General features: G+C 37.9%; 1 protein-coding gene across 1 annotated transcript in view; it reads left to right on the top strand.

The window, feature by feature from the left end:
• The first annotated feature begins 912 nt into the window (after positions 1-912).
• Positions 913-16701, top strand: part of tec (tec protein tyrosine kinase) — a 32660-nt gene continuing 16871 nt past the window's right edge. The window contains exons 1-5 of the mRNA XM_055156275.1: positions 913-1094; positions 9377-9577; positions 11444-11548; positions 13911-13992; positions 16002-16130. Of these exons, the coding sequence (XP_055012250.1) occupies positions 9440-9577; positions 11444-11548; positions 13911-13992; positions 16002-16130 (454 nt within the window). The 5' untranslated portion in view covers positions 913-1094; positions 9377-9439. The remainder of the gene's footprint in view (positions 1095-9376; positions 9578-11443; positions 11549-13910; positions 13993-16001; positions 16131-16701) is intronic.

The following is a 16701-nucleotide window of genomic DNA, read 5'->3' as shown; positions in this document are numbered from 1 at the left end:
AGAACTGCTATACTACTACTACTACTACATCATAAATAATTTACCAAGCTACTTACTTACACAGATCAAAGGTCAAGCTTTTCTAAAGAATTGTATTATCTTTATATTTTTTGATAAAATGTTTTTAACTTCAAAGCAAAAAAGACAATAGAGAAGTCCTATCCATGAATGTCACAATGATGAGAAATTAGGCAAGTTGCCATGGTGAACAAATTAAGACAACATGTTATATCATTTTACTAATCCCAAACTCATGTATAGGTTAAATTTGTATGTATGCTATCGGATTTAATTTCTTGTTACTAGTGCTGCTACTGCTACTACTACTACTACTACTACTACTACTACTACTAGTGAATACCAGCAAACCAGGTCTAAACATGAACTAAAGATTTGACCAAGTTGAAATCTGTCCAAAACCAGGCCAAAATTCAGATCAAATCAGGAGCAAACCAGGTCTAAATAAACCAAAACTAAACTAGGATTAAATGTGTAGTAAACCAGATTTATATCTGGACCAGGACTAAACAAAATCTGACAAGAAAAGTGTAACTCCAAACCAGACCTGGACAAAACCAAATCTAAACCAGGACTAAAGTTCAAAACTAGATTTAAACCAGGTCTAAATCAGGTCCAAAACAGGTCTTAACTAGGACTGAACCAGGTCTGAATAATCTGGAACTAAAGTAGAACTAAACCAAGTCTAAATGCAGATTAAACTTGGACTAATCCAGGTCTAAACTTTGACAAAACTATGTCAAAATCTGATATATTTTAGTCACTTATTGGCCGAAATGTTACGCAGTGTGGCTTTAATTACGTCAGCGCCACCTGTTCCGATGTGCTTCCCCAAACTGCCACATATCATAACGACCTCATCATAATAAAACTACTCATTAACTTCTGAGTTACGCAACCCCTTTCTGTATCTGCAGTCGCCAGATTTGTCAGTCAGAAACCTCAGCTCTCATACCGCTTTTTAAAAACACCAAACCAGGAAGTGAACCGGCGCTTTCATTTCCTTAAACTGTACGCGTGAAATTTACGCACAGACTCTGCTCCCTGTCAACTCAAACCTACGATGCCACAAAAAGGTAAGAAAAGGATCCGAAAAAGCTCATAATACGATCTGTAATTCCTATTTTTACGCTGTTCATTTTGCTTTTTAAGAACGTGCTTTTTTTTTTGGATGTTAAGCTAAGTTGGATGTTTAATGGTCAAAGTCTTAAAAGTCGTAAAACCGCTTATTGCCATTACGCACACATTTTGTATGAATTAAACGTGCTTCGTACACAGTTAGCGCACGTTAGCCTAAATTTATGAGTGTAATAGAATATGAAATTGTCTGAAAAATCTGTGTTTTTAAGCAAATAGATGAGACAGCGGAGTTTTTTTTTTATTTTTATTTTTTTTTTTAAGTTTCAGCGCGTTTTTTTGTTGCGCGTAGTTTATAACAGGTGATCCAAGAGGAAGGATTAAATACGGGACTTTTTACGTGACTAATGTTGTTATAATTAAGTAAACGGTCAGTCAACGTGCTCTTTGGTGCTCTTTATACGGGCGAATTAATCGTAGCCTTATTGAAATTGATTATAAAATGCATAATCAGGCTACAAAAACATTCTTTCTTGAGTTAAATGTTAAAGATTGACTTATTATATCTGAGTCTTGCAGTTGACCAGTACGTGTTGTTGTATTTTCTTATTAAATGACTTTTCTACTGCTGTAAAATTATTGCAGGTTAGAAGAAAACGTTTTGGAATCTTGGTTTAGTTTGATCTTTTGGTTCAAACGTGTATCTGAAATCATTTGGAACAGTTCGCACCAGGTCACACAGTTCTCAGGCTCTTGGCCCAGCTCTCACCTTGTTTTTTTCCCCACTACTTTTTACTACAAGTACACGCAAAAGACACTGGTCCAAATTATTGTTTCTTTCAATATAGATACTAAAACGTAACAACAAAAAACTGCAATTTGTGAGCTCCTAAAATTGAACAACAGAGGATTTCACTCATATGTCAAACAGGGAGAAGGGTCAGAGTACAGTGTGTGAATAGGTCTATATATTTGGAATTTATGATTACAATTTACATGTTTTATTTACTCTTTGTTATTATAATATATTGTGATGTGTGAGCTGCTGCGTCCAGATGTAAAAGTCTAATTTTATGTCAATAAAATGTGCGTTACAGAAGTAGTGTTGATGTATTTGCTGTCAAAGTGGAGTCTGAAATAGTTTGAGTAATTTGTGCATATTTTTAAAACCCTCATTGCCACTACTACTACTACTACTACTACTACTACTACTACTACTGCTTCCACTCCTACTATTACTACTACTACTACTACTACTACTACTACTACTACTACTACTACTGATGCTGCTGCTGCTGCTACTACTAGTACTACTACTGCTACTACTGCTGCTACTATTGCTGCTACTACTACTATTGCTGTTACTACGACTACTGTTACTACTTCTACTACTACTACCACTACTACTACTATCACGACTACTACTACAACTACTACTACTGCTCCTACTACTGCTACTGCTACTACCACTACTGCTACTGCTACTATTACTGCTACTACTACTACCATTACTACTAATACTAATACTAATACTACTGCCAGTGTTGGGGAGTAACAAATTACATGTACCGGAGTTACGTAATCAAAGTACAAATTATGAGTAACTGTATTTGGTTACAGTTACTGTTACAAAGTAATCAGATTACGTTACTCACTTTAAGTAATTTAATGGATTATGTTACAAACTACATTTTGGGCTATGTAATCTGTAATCTGTAGGGGAATACATTTTAAAAGTAACCTTTCCAACGCTAACTACTGCTACTACTACTACTACTACTACTACTATTACTACTACTACTGATAATAATAACAATAATAATAATAATAATAATAATAATAATAATGAACAAAAACATAAAATACTGTTTAAGACCAAAATCTAAGTCTGGACCCTGTTTGCAGATGGCACTAAACCTGTGAATGTCTGTGGTTGATTGTCTGTCACTGAGGGCACGGCCGAGACTCTGAGCTGCAGAGTTTGTTTTTTGTTTGTTTGTTTGTTTTTTTATTTAGATCCCCATTAGCTACTGAAAAACAGCAACTATTCTTCCTGGGGTCCAGAGTCAGATAACAGAAAAGAAAAAGAATGAAAAGGAAAAAAAGAGCACTGAAAAACACAGAAAAACACCACTGTCTGAGAGATCTGATGATGAAATTTGACCCGTTTTGAATGGAGAACTGCATTTTGTTGAGGAAAACCAAACTTCTGTTTAGGATTTTAGACTTAGACTTGGGGAAATGACTTTGGACACAGTAGTTCACACATCATCACATTGTATTAGAATAACAAAAGAGTTATGTCTAACCGGAGATGCTTTTGCTTTGGAATGTTCCACACAGTACTGCAATTAACTTCTTATCTCTCTTGCATTTCTTCAGTTAGGCAGGTTTGTTTTCCTAAAATATACTTTATACTCTATATACTCTCCGCAGATCTGACCTGTAACTTGTCTTGGTGGCGTCTCCTGCTTGTTTTCACCCTTTGTTTTGAACACTGCTTTGCCCTGCTGGCATTTGTTGACCCTGAAATCGCATAGCTGTTTAGTGAAAACCATTTCAGGAGTGTTCATCAAAAAGCTCACAGAGAGAAGGTGAGGAGTGTGCAGCTGCCCACAAAGCAAAGGGTGGGTACTTTTGAGGGTCTGAATCTAAAATATGTGAGAAAAAAAAATATTAGTGTGAGTGAGTTATTTCATTTTTTTAAATGTACTGCCTAGTTCTTTATATCTTGTTTCATATATTTAGTGTCTTCTATATAAAACATGTCGAAATTAGTAAACAAAGTAAAAACATTGAATGAGTGTGTCCTACTAATACTCCTACTACTACTACTATTACTAATACCACTACTACTACTACTACTGCTGCTGCTGCTGCTAGTGCCACTACTTCTACTACTACTACTACTACTGCTGTTAGTGCTACTACTACTACTACTACTACTGCTACTACCACCACTATTATTACTACTACTATTACTGTTATTGCTACTACTACTACTACTAAATACTACCACTACCACTTCCACTATTATTGCTACTACTGCTACTACTACTACTACTACTGCTGCTGCTGCTGCTGCTAGTGCTACTACTTCTACTGCTAGTGCAACTACTACTACTACTTCTACTACTACTACTACTGCTGCTGTTGCTGCTAGTGCTACTACCACTACTACTACTACTACTACTACTACTACTACTACTACTGCTACTACTACTACTACTACTACTGCTGCTACTGCTGCTGCTACTACTGCTACTACTACTACTACTACTACTACTACTACTACTACTACTACTACTACTACTGCTACTACTACTACTAAATGGTCACACATAGCGCTTTTCCATCTTCAAGGCTCAAAGCGTTTTACAACAAGGAACCACTCACCCATTCACACACACATTCACACACCAGTGTACGCAGACACTGTGGGCAAGGTGGGTTAAGTGTCTTGCCCAAGGACACAACGGCAGCATTCATCTGTGGGAGCTGGAATCACACCAGCCAACCTGTGGGTCAGTGGATCTGACCGCTCAACCTGAGATGTTTATGTCGAGAGCTGGATTCGAACCACCAACCTTCAGATCAGTGGGCGAATGCAAAACACAATACAGAACTAGATGATGTACTGTGGAACATTACAGGCAAAACTATAACATCTCCATGGAAACAAGCAGCAGTCTTAAACAAACAAATATTTACTATTACAGTGATGGATGAAGTACTCAATACAGTTAAAGAAAAATAATGTAGGAGACTTTAAGTGATTCTCAAAACTAGACTGCTCAAAGTTGGGGAGTTAACTCAGATTAAATGTGCTGAAAATAAGTCTCAGCTATTTCAGCAGGTCTCAAACCACAAAGACAGTACTTTTTAATTTTTAGTCCAGATTTTAAGAAAGAAAGTACAGATACCTGCTCTCAAATGATTGTACTTTTACTTTTGTTCTTCACTTTTACCTTTGTACCTTCCACTAAAGACTAGTGACTTGGCTAATTACAACAGTTCATATTTGCGTAACGTTGTGCTTAATGATGCGCTCATACTTTTTATAGTATGACAGGAAATGTGCAAAACAGATAAAAATAGAGTCTCTGGGGGGAAGTGGAGTTTTGAATGCTACAAACAAACACACGCAAAGTACAGATGAACTCAGATGTCACCACTTTGGTTTGACATCTTCACCACTTCTGCAAAACTGAGGCTGTAGTACCCAATTTGTTCTACAGCAATGATTGAGGCTGATCTGAAGATAATGTCATACACCACTGAAAATACATTTTTAAAGGAGCATTGTGTAACTTTTCTGCATGGGTTAGTCCTGGTTTATACCTGGTCTTGAGTTTGACCTGGTTCAGTTCTGGTTTAGACCTGGCTTAGACCTGGTTTAGACCCAGTTTAGATCTGAATTAGACCTGAATTAGACCTGAATTAGACCTGGTTTAGACCTGGTTTAGACCTGGTTTAGTCCTGAATTAGACATGGCTTAGACCTGGTTTAGACCTGGTTTAGACCTGAATTAGACCTGAATTAGACCTGGTTTAGACCTGGTTTAGACCTGAATTAGACCTGAATTAGACCTGGTTTAGACCTGGTTTAGACCTGAATTAGACCTGAATTAGACCTGGTTTAGACCTGGTTTAGTCCTGAATTAGACCTGGCTTAGACCTGGTTTAGACCTGGTTTAGACCTGAATTAGACATGGTTAGACCTGGTTTAGACCTGAATTAGACCTGAATTAGACCTGGTTTAGACCTGGTTTAGTCCTGGTTTAGTCTTGAATTTGACCTGGTTTAGTCCTGGTTTAGTCTTGGTTTAGTCTTGAGTTTAACCTGGTTTACTCCTGGGTTAGTAAAAAGAGCAGAAGAAAATAAAAGAAATGTAATTTAAAATATTAGATCAGCTACAGTTGGCAGTTTTTATGCAGAATAACACGGAGATTTAGAAGAAAATCATCTCCAAAAAATATTAAGCCATTGTGATTTGTGTAATTGTGTCCATCCAAATTCCTTTATGCCCTGTAATAAATGAAACAATTTAGTGCCTTGTGTGCACAGTAATGGAAATGAAATCATAAAAAAGGCTTGTGATAACTGCTCAGATATGATGGAAATCTAAAAGGTATTTATTGGTGTATACCTACAGAGGGAGCTGGCATGGAGCCTGATTATTCAATGGATCTAAGCTAATCTCATCTTAAACTTCATTCTTTTAGACTTAGACCAGCTTTATTGTGCCACAAGAGACTTACAAGGCTTTAATATTATTACCGTCTGTACAGACAGTGTACATTTATCAACATTTCTGTAAATGTACCACAATTAGCCAGAGAGGCCATTTTTCATCTGTATTCCCTGGACATATTGTAAACATGGCTTCCCTAAAAACACAACAATAAGAATTACGATATACAAAAAAGTACATTGTGAATTGTACATAACAGGTCAATTAAAAAACAATGAGAATGCAAACACACACTAACAACCATAATCACAATGTAGACAATGAGAAATAAGACACACACTAGAGCACACAGACAGGAGACACACACTTGTAGGGAGGGCGGCACACTAATGATCGCAGGTTTGATGAGTTATTAGCCAGTTCTTAACATGTTTTTAATCCTGGTTTACTCCTGGGTTAGACCTGATTTCGTTCTGGTAAATTCTGGTTTAGTCCTGGTTTAGACCTGGTTTAGACCTGGGTTAATCCTGATTTAGACCTGGTTTAGTCCTGGTTTAGACCTAGTTTGGTTCGGAAGGATTAGACTGACTTTAATTCTGGTTTAATCCAGGGTTTTTCCTGATTTAGTCCTGTGTTAAACCTGGATTAGTCCTGAGTTAGACCTGTTTTAGTCCTGGTTTAGTCCTGGTTAAGACTCAGTTTAGTCCTGGTTTGGTCCTGTGTTAAACCTGGTTTCGTCCTGGAAGATTAGACCTGCTTTAATCCTGGTTTTGTACTGGTTTAGTCTTGGGTTAGACCCGGTTTAGTTCTGGTTTAGGTCTGATTTAGTCCCGATTTAGTCCTGGGTTAGACCTAGTTTGGTTCTGAAGGATTACACCTACTCTAATTCTTTATTCCTGGTTTAGTCGTAGGTTTGACATGATTTAGTCCTAGGTTAGAGCTGGTTTACTTCTGTGTTACTTCTGGATTAATCCTGAGCTAGACCTGGTTAAAACCCAATTTAGTCCTGGTTTAGTCCTGGGTTAGACCTAGTTTGGTCTTGGAGGCTTAGATCTACTTTAATTCTTGTTTAGACCTGGTTTAGTCCTAGGTTTGACATAATTTGGTTAGATACGATTTATTCTGGGTTAGACCTGGTTTAGTCCTGAGTTAGTCCTGGTTTGGTCCTGGGTTAGACCTGCTTTAGTCTTGGTTTAGTCCTGGTTAAGACTCAGTTTAGTCCTAGTTTACTCCTGTGTTACACCTGGTTTCAACCTGGAAGATTAGACCTGCTTTGGTTTTGTACTGGTTTAGTCTTGAGTTAGACCCAGTTTAGTTCTGGTTTAGGTCTGATTTATCCTGGTTTAGTCCTGGGTAGAGTCCGACCGATATGGATTTTGTTGTGACCGATATGAGACCGATATAATGGGAGTTGGAGCTGCCGATAGCCGATATAATCGCCGATATATTTAGTGATGTAAAAATTCACTGTAAATCTTGAATTGATTAAAAACTTAGGTTTGGCTCTAGGGGATTCTAAATTGGGTTTATTTAGGCAACATGTATTGTTATTTTGACTCTTTACATCATATTTACATACAGTAGATTGGCCTAATGGCATTTTTGCATCACATTCTAGCTACTGTTACTGTCAGTGCTAGTGATGGGTATTCCAGTTTTTTTTTTTTTTTTTTTTTTTTTGGAGAACCGGCTCAGCTCACTAAAGCAACTGGCTCTTTCGGCTCCCAAGCAACTCTTGAGATGGTTTTGTTGCAAGCAGGACTAAACCAGAACTGAACCAGGACTGAGTGTCTCTATCTCTCTCCTTCACTTTAGTCCTGGTTTATTCATTTTATGCTGAACTGCAGCCAAATATGCACTTTTTTTTTATCCTATGCACACGCAGATTTCTGAAAGTTTCGTTTTCAGCCGCTGCTGCTGTGAAACTATGGGTCTACATGCGGCATGAAGAGAAAAAGTGAGAAAAAGAGAAAACACGGCTCCCAATAAGAAGCAGGCTCCTGTTGTTCGCTTCAAAGAGCCGCTTCGATCGCGACCGACCCATAACTCCTAGCTAGTAAACTATCGCTATTAGCCTTTAGTCATAAAAACGTGCGTACCGCGGTAATTAATTATATGCATAAATGTGGATCATTCACACGTCTATTCACAGCTCATTTACATATCAATGCAGATCCAGTAACAAATATACGGCCAATGTAGTCACTTTACAATAGGCCAATAGAAAACAGCCTGTTTATGTGCGGGAGCTACAGCAGCTAATCGCTAACAAAAGCTAAACTAGCTTCAAAGTCGACATATTTCCAACACTCACCGCTCACACAGGCTCCTCCTCACATCACAAGTCTGCACTAATAAAAGTCTTTTTAATCCAGACTCAAACCGATTGTCCGAAAAAGAATATAATCTCAGTGTTGTGCACCACTGCAGGTGTAAACAAACACACGCGAGTGAAGTGACGTCACTCTGGTGGTGTGTTCAGGGACAGTACGGACACAGACACAGACAAATTACACCGTAGATAAATACTGATGTGGAGCCACATATTAGGACATTTATCTGTCTGTAAATTTGATTAAATGAACATAATGTAGAGAGTCTAAGCTTTATAACGAGGTATAACATGCCCACGTGAAATATCGGCCCATATCAGCAAGCATATCGGCCAATAGCCGATATGTCTCCAGGTGCCCATATTGGCCGATAATATCGGCCAGCCGATATATCGGTCGGGCTCTAGTCCTGGGTTAGACCTAGTTTGGTTCTGGAGGATTACACCTACTCTAATCCGTGTTTAGTCCTGGTTTAGTCCTACGTTTGGCATAATTTAGCTCTAGGTTAGATCCGGTTTATTCTGGGTTAGACCTGGATTAGTCCTGAGTTAGACCTGGATTAGTCCTGGGTTCGACCTGGTTTGTTCTGGTTTAGTCCTGGGTTAGACCTAGTTTAGTCCTGGTTTAGTCCTGGGTTCGACCTGGATTAGTTCTGGTTTAGTCCTGGGATAAATAATTTTCATCCTTTGCAAATCAAATATAACTTTTGAGTCCTTATTGTGATCATTGTAATGTAACTATATTGTTCCTTCCAGTTCGGCAGCAGACCGGGGTTTACTGACGTGGACCAATGGGCTGAGGCGGCGGGCGGGACCAGGATGAGCGCTGAGCCGCTATTGGAGGAGCTGCTGATTAAACGGTCGCAGCAGAAGAAGAAAACGTCTCCACTGAACTACAAGGAGAGACTGTTTGTGCTGACCAAGAGCACACTAAGTTACTACGACAGACGGAGCGAGGTGAGGAGCTACTCTGGGTTCAGCAAACGTTCTATACTTAGAACATGGGCGCTTCCAGCCTCATCGACTTCCAATTCAATTTCTACTGAAAAACCGCCAACCCTACTCTCTCTCATTTTGGTCTTAAAATGTTTGTATTAACTTGTTCTACATGATCCTGGTGTTTTTATTTCACTATTTTGTCTGTAAATCAAGATATGAACATTAATAACAGACCAAGGGGTGTTACCTTCAACTTGGGTGAGCGATATCTCAATATTATAAATATACTGAGATATTTTTAAACACAATATGGATTCCGACATATCGTATATATCGATAGAAAGCTTATATTTAATTCTAAATTCACCTCTTTGCTTGTTTGCCTTCTCTGTGCGCGCCTCCACTCTCCCCCACCTCCTTGATTTTTCTCGCTTGTGTCTCATTCACTCCTCACGACCGCTGTGAATGATGAAAGTTGGTGCCAGTGAAAAGCTTGCACCATGAACCTTTTCCACCATTTACAGACAAGGCCATCAGCAGCACATCCTCTGTCACAGAGAGAACACTTGTATTCCACGGAAAACAAATGTCCTTCACTCCGACAGAAGCTGAACCACTTCAGTGGCACAAGGAGCGAGCAGTTTCTGCAAATGAATCATGTGGTTTTAAGTTTTTTTTCTGTAAAATGTAAACACATGTGCGCAAAGCCGCATTAAACCCATTATAATCTCAAACGGGCTGGCTCTATAGTTGTCATGGTGTATATGTTGTATACCTACCTCTTGCACTTCAATTAAAAAAAGACCTTGTGGAATTTGGCATATTTGTTTTTGAAGGAGTTTTTTGGGGTTATAGCAAAATATATCGAGATATATTTTTTGTGCCCTACCTTCAACAGCCTCGCTGTGGATTGGCTCTTTGGTTGCTATGATCCACGCATTCAGAATTCCTCTCTTAGAACTCAACTCTAAATTCGGTCCATAATTGCTAGCTTCGATGAGTTTGATTTGAAAGGAGTCGAATGCTGTGGATGACGTCAAACTCCTTAGTCCACTTCTTTATACAGTCTGGTTCTATATTAAAAAGCACTTGGTAAAAACTAAGCTCAAACTGTTGGTTGGTTTGATCTCAACCAGTGCATACTGTTGTCGTGTCCCTGGGCAAGACACCCACCTCATCAATGTCTAAAAGTAGTGCATAAAGAAGTGGACTAACGGAGTGTGATGTTTAGGGGTGTGCAAAAATATAAAAATATCAATATATCATATTGTTTAATGTGACAATACAGTATCAATATTATGGGCTGCTGTGTATTTTACTAAATGTTTTGTTACAGTGCTGCAGTTTTGTTGCTTATTTAGAGGAAGGAAACTCACTTATGCAACACATTTGACATATTCACTGTTCTGATGAATAAAATGGGTGTTTTTCATTTTAACTTTGCACAAGAAGTGTTTTAACAAAGACTTTTAGTCATGATTTAGCCTTTGTAAATTTGTATCGTTTCACGGCCTATGTATCAAGGTATGTGTCGTATTGGAAAATTCTTAATGATACCCAGCCCTAGTGGTGATGCGTTCAGCTCCAGTCAAATGAAGCTTATTGAGGCTGCAGTTATAGAGGTGAATTTTGTGAATAGAAAGGAAATGGAGTCATTGTAGCTGTAAGTGTGACCTGCTGATTTCATATTTATAATGCGGCTTTTGGGTTAGCGATGCCCATTTATATATACAGTGTATGGGACCACAGAAGTAGCTTATTTTTATTTCAAGTGTGTGACTACAGTGTTGAAAGTGGAGGAACTGATTGGTTTACTATTCACACAATTTTTTTTAAATTTGCAAAATCTGTAACTCTTAATTTGATATTTTCTGAACTTTTTAGAAGCGCTTCAGAAAAGGCCTGATTGAATTAAATCGGATCAAATGTGTCGAGATCGTGAAGAACGGAGGAATTGTCATCCCCTGTCAGTACAAGTATCCATTTCAGGTACAGCTCTGTTCTACATGTCTAAAGTGGGGCACTATATAAGAGAAGATTTGGTTCTTGGTTTCTTTTGTCCTGTTTACTTCTGGTTTAGTCCTGGTTTAGACCTGGTTTAGTCCCAGGTTAATCCTCGGTCAGACCTGGTTTAATCTCAGTTTAATCCTGATTTAGTCTTGGGTTACACCTGGTTTAGGCCTGGGTTAGATCAGGTTTAAGTCTCAGGTTAGTCCTGAGTTAGACCTTGTTTACTATTGGTTTAATCTTGGATTTGTCCTGTGTCAGATCCGGTTTAATCCTGAGTTAGACCTGGTTTGGTCCTGGGTTAGACCTGGTTTAGTCCTGGTTTAGTCCTGGTTTAGACCTGATTTAATCCTGGGTTGGACTTGGTTTAGTACTGGATTAGACCTGGTTTAGTCCTGGTGTAGACCTAGTAGATTCCTGGGTTAGACCTGGTTTAGTCCTAGGTTAGACCTAGTTTAATTCTGGGGTAGACCTGGTATAGTCTTGGGTTAGACCTGGTATAGTTCTGGGTTAGACCCAGTTTAGTCCTGGGTTAGACCTGGTTTAATTGTGGATTAGACCTGGTTTAGCCCTGGGTTAGACCTGGTTTAGTACATCACAAAAAGATTCACCCAACACTGTTCTACACGCATAAAGAGACACAATATATAAAAGAAGATTTGTAGTTATAATTCCATAAGGAAGTTACTCAAATATAGTTTTAAAGGTAGTATTTACCAATAATTTTCTTAATTTAGTAGCTTTATTTGAAAGATGGATCCTACAATATTTGAAGTAAAGCATCTAAAAGAGCCCATATTATCATATTTTCTGAACTATTTATCAGTTATGTCTTTGTTATAAAACGTCTTTAGTCCAAATAACTACATATGTATGTATGTATGTATATAAATATAAATATATAAATATAATATATATATATATATATATATATATATATATATATATATATATATATATATATATATATATATATATATATATATATATATGTGTATAAAATTAGTCAATTAGTTCAGAATATTCCAGTTAATTGTTTGAACAGTCCAACTGATAACTACCCCTATTAGAATAGCAATTATGTGGACAAAACAGAAGAGTTTAGAGATGCTATGTAGAGGCCATTGTTCTTAAAGGTTCCACATTATGCAAAATTAATTCTGACCTTTAAGCCATGTTATAATGTTGTTACCTCATCACAAACACACCTGCAGTTGTGTTTTGTTTCATTCATACATGTTGGAGTAATCCTTTAGTATTCTATCTACATCTCCAAAGCTCAAAATGCTCTGTTCCACCTTGTGATGTCATGTGTCACAAACAAGTGTGAAAGAAATAAAACACAACTCCAGGTGTGTTTGTGACAAGGAAACAACATTACAGTGGTCCCTCGTTTATTGCGGGGGTTACGTTCTGAAAATAACCAACTTTATATTTTACAATTATTATATCTGTTTTAAGGCTGTAAAACCCCTCACCACACACTTTACACACTTTTCTCAGACAGGACAGTTACAACCCTTTTTTGCATCGTTCATCAAACTTATTGCTGCTGTCCTCCTTTTGTTATTTTCCTCCTTCTTTATGTAACGAATTGAAGATTAATTTATTCCGTAATAGAGCCCTACAGCTCAGAGTCCTGCACGGATCCATTTTTGGAGACCCGCACCCGCGCAGTACAACACCACATCCGCCCGTTAACCTGAGATCATATCAAACTCCACAGACTGAATCAAGACTAAACCAAGACTAACCCAGGACTAACCCAGGACTAACCTAGGACTGATTCCAGGACTGAGGAAGAGGACTAAAACAGGACTGAACCAGGACTAAACCAGGACTGAACTAGGACTCACTGTCAAGACAGGCTTGGAGGTGACCGCAGGAGAAAGGACTGACGGAGAGCTCCGCACCTCACGGAGGCAAGCGCGGCAACTGCTTGATCGCGCTGCACTTCAGAATCATACTACTAGTGACCGAACATTTATATAAATTTGGCAAGCTGAAGCATTCTGTACTGTACAGGAGACATGGCACGGAGGAGACTGATTGACAATGGTCTACAATCCCTTAGCCAATCAGGACACAGGGGGAGGAACACAATACACTTTCATATGCTGTAAAAAAAAAAAAAGCATGCAAAATTGCACTAAAAAGAAATATGAAAATAGTGTAACATGGGCCCTTTAAAAATAAAAAATACTATAGAAACCAATTGTCATGTCAACCAATCAGAAAAAAATATAGTTTAAATCGAAATAATTGTTAATTGCAGCCATATAGTTGTCAAATAATACAAAGGAAGATATAATGTTTGCTATAAAATCCACTGTTGTGTGCTCAGGTGGTGTATGACAACTCAACGCTGTACGTGTTTGCTCCGAGCCAAGACAGTAGGAGCCAATGGGTGCAGAGTCTCAAAGATGGTATGTTCACACATTTTAACCACAATTTCACACATTTTTTTCAGTCAGCCTCTGCAAAACTCAACATATTACTTTACAGATTATTATAACTTGGTGTGGAAATTCCCACGGTATAAAAGGGCCCATTTTACGGTATTTGCTGAATAATAAGGCTAATAATAATAATGTTCTAATGTTGTTTCCTCATCACAAACAGACCTGGAGTTGTCTTAGAACAGAAAATTACCCTTACAGGAAAATGTAAAAATGGGTAATGGTACAAACCCGAGGCACTCCGACTGAGTATATTAAAAGTCCTATTAAAACGCCAACACGTTTCGACCAGCAAGATGGTCTTTGTCAGGGCAAAACAGTAAAAACAAGACACACCGGACCTGGAGTTGTGTTTTGTATCATTCAAACATGTTTAACACACAATTCCTGCATATTTAGGCTGAGTTTTCAAGTTAACAGCTCCTTTTACCTTTGGTTCAGTAAAGACTGGCATTCAAATGATTTGAGTGAAGGTGAATGGAGTTTTAAAACATTTAAAACATTTCCTGTATTACCACATGATATCACAAGGTGGTTAAACATGTTTGAATGAAACAACTCCAGGTATGTTTCTGATGAGGAACAACTTAGTATGCCATTCCATATAAGATCCAAAAAGTGAACTCACAAATGTTGAACCAGATCTTTTCTATTAGTGCCTAGACCCAAGAACTCACTGTATTACAACAGATATATATATATAAAAAAAAAAAAAAAAAAATGTGTTTCTCACCTTCCACGGTGGTAGGTCTCTCTCACCCTCATTCAGCTCGGGTCCTCTACCAGAGGCCTGGGAGCTTGAGAGTTCTGCGCAGTATCTTTGCTGTTCCCAGTACTGCACTTTTCTGGACTGAGATGTCCATTGTTTTTCCCGGTATCTGTTGTAAGCCACTCTTCCAGTTTGGGGGTTACAGCCCCGAGTGCTCTGATCACCACAGGCACCACTGATGCCTTTACTTTCCAGGCTCTCTCCAGCTCTTCCTTGAGCCCCTGGTATTTCTCTAGCTTCTCGTGTTCCTTTTTCCTGATATTACCATCGCTTGGTATTGCGATGTCAACCACCACGGCTCTGCTCTGTTTCTTATCCACCACCACTATGTCTGGTTGGTTCGCCATCACCATTCTGTCAGTCTGTATCTGGAAGTCCCACAGGATCTTGGCTCGGTCATTCTCCACAACCTTTGGAGGTGTTTCCTAGACGATGTGAATGCAGCACTGACAGTGATATATATATATATATATATATATATATATATATATATATATATATATATATATATATATATATATATATATATATATATATATATATATATATATATATTATTTTTTGCTCTTTGTCATTATAATATATTGTGATGTGTGAGCTACTATGTCCAAATAATTTCACTTGTGGATGAATAAAGTTCTAAAGCTAAGGTTATACCTGCACTGCAAAAAGCAATGTCTAGCCAATATCTGGAATGTTCCACAGTATGCAATTCAACAGCTCTGCCTTACATTTATTCATTTACAGGTGGTTTTTCTGCTCAAAACTACCTACAAAAACAGACATTCTGACTGTGAGTGGGTCACCTCTCCACAGATCTGACCTGTAGCTTGGTCTCCATGATGATAGAAAGGCTTAATGCCATACTGTGAAACATTCCAGACAAAGCAATAATATTTTCACTGAGAAAAGCATTTAACAGCCTCCACCAGAAAAGCTACACAGTGCACCTTTAAGTGTATCAAAATGTTTATTCATATATTAAATACAAAAAGTCTTCTTCGGTAGATAATTTTAGATAACAAAGATAACAAAATTCACTCAAATCATGATTAAACTTTATTAATTAAAGTAATCTTAATGTGGCTAGGGTTCTGTTTTTGCAGTGTGTAACCTGTAAACCATCAAAAACATGAAATGATATAGAATAAACTGGCCTACTATTTTTTTGTTTCATTGCGTGTTTCCCTGTGTCTTATCTGAGCAGAGATAAAGGAGAACTCAACGGTGGTGGCCAAGTTCCACCCTCATTTTTGGCAGGAGGGGGCGTGGCTCTGCTGTCGGCAGGTGGAAAAGATGGCTCCCGGATGTGAAGAGTACAAACTGTTTGGAGACAGTAAGAATCAGCAAAAATACACTCAAACTTTATAAGCCTTATAAGAAATATGGATATAGCATTATACTAAATTTGGTGATGTGGTATCATTATCATGGGCGACTGTATCGATATATATCGAGTATTTAGTAGTTTTTTGGTATCTCTTAGTAGTTCTTTTGTGACTGCACTACAATTTTGTCGCTTATTTAGTGGAAGGAAACTTGTTTATGCGATACACTTGACATAATGTTTTGATTATTAAAATAAATGTACTTCAAATTAATTTTGCACAAGTAGTGTTTTAACAAAGAAATAAAAATAAAATGGGTTTGGTTCTTAAAAAAACAGTAGTATATCAAAGAGCATCATGTGCAATATGTCGATCATCACATGTATCGCCATATCGTGAGCCATTTACTGTATCAAATCACTCATATCGAATCGTGTGGGACCCTGTGAGCCCCAGTAGAGCCTGACCGATATGGATATTTTTTTATCCGATATGATACCCATAAAACGGGCTTTGTGCCGATAGCCTGTATATTTAGTGATGTAAAAACTCACTGTAAATTTTCAACAGATTATAAAC

Source organism: Boleophthalmus pectinirostris, unplaced genomic scaffold, assembly GCF_026225935.1.
Source record: "Boleophthalmus pectinirostris isolate CB_2022bp ecotype Guang Dong unplaced genomic scaffold, ASM2622593v1 HiC_scaffold_20, whole genome shotgun sequence".
NCBI classification, from domain to species: Eukaryota; Metazoa; Chordata; class Actinopteri; order Gobiiformes; family Gobiidae; genus Boleophthalmus; species Boleophthalmus pectinirostris.
The sequence above is the reverse complement of the archived record's forward strand: the minus strand, read 5'-3'. Positions and strand labels throughout refer to the sequence as shown.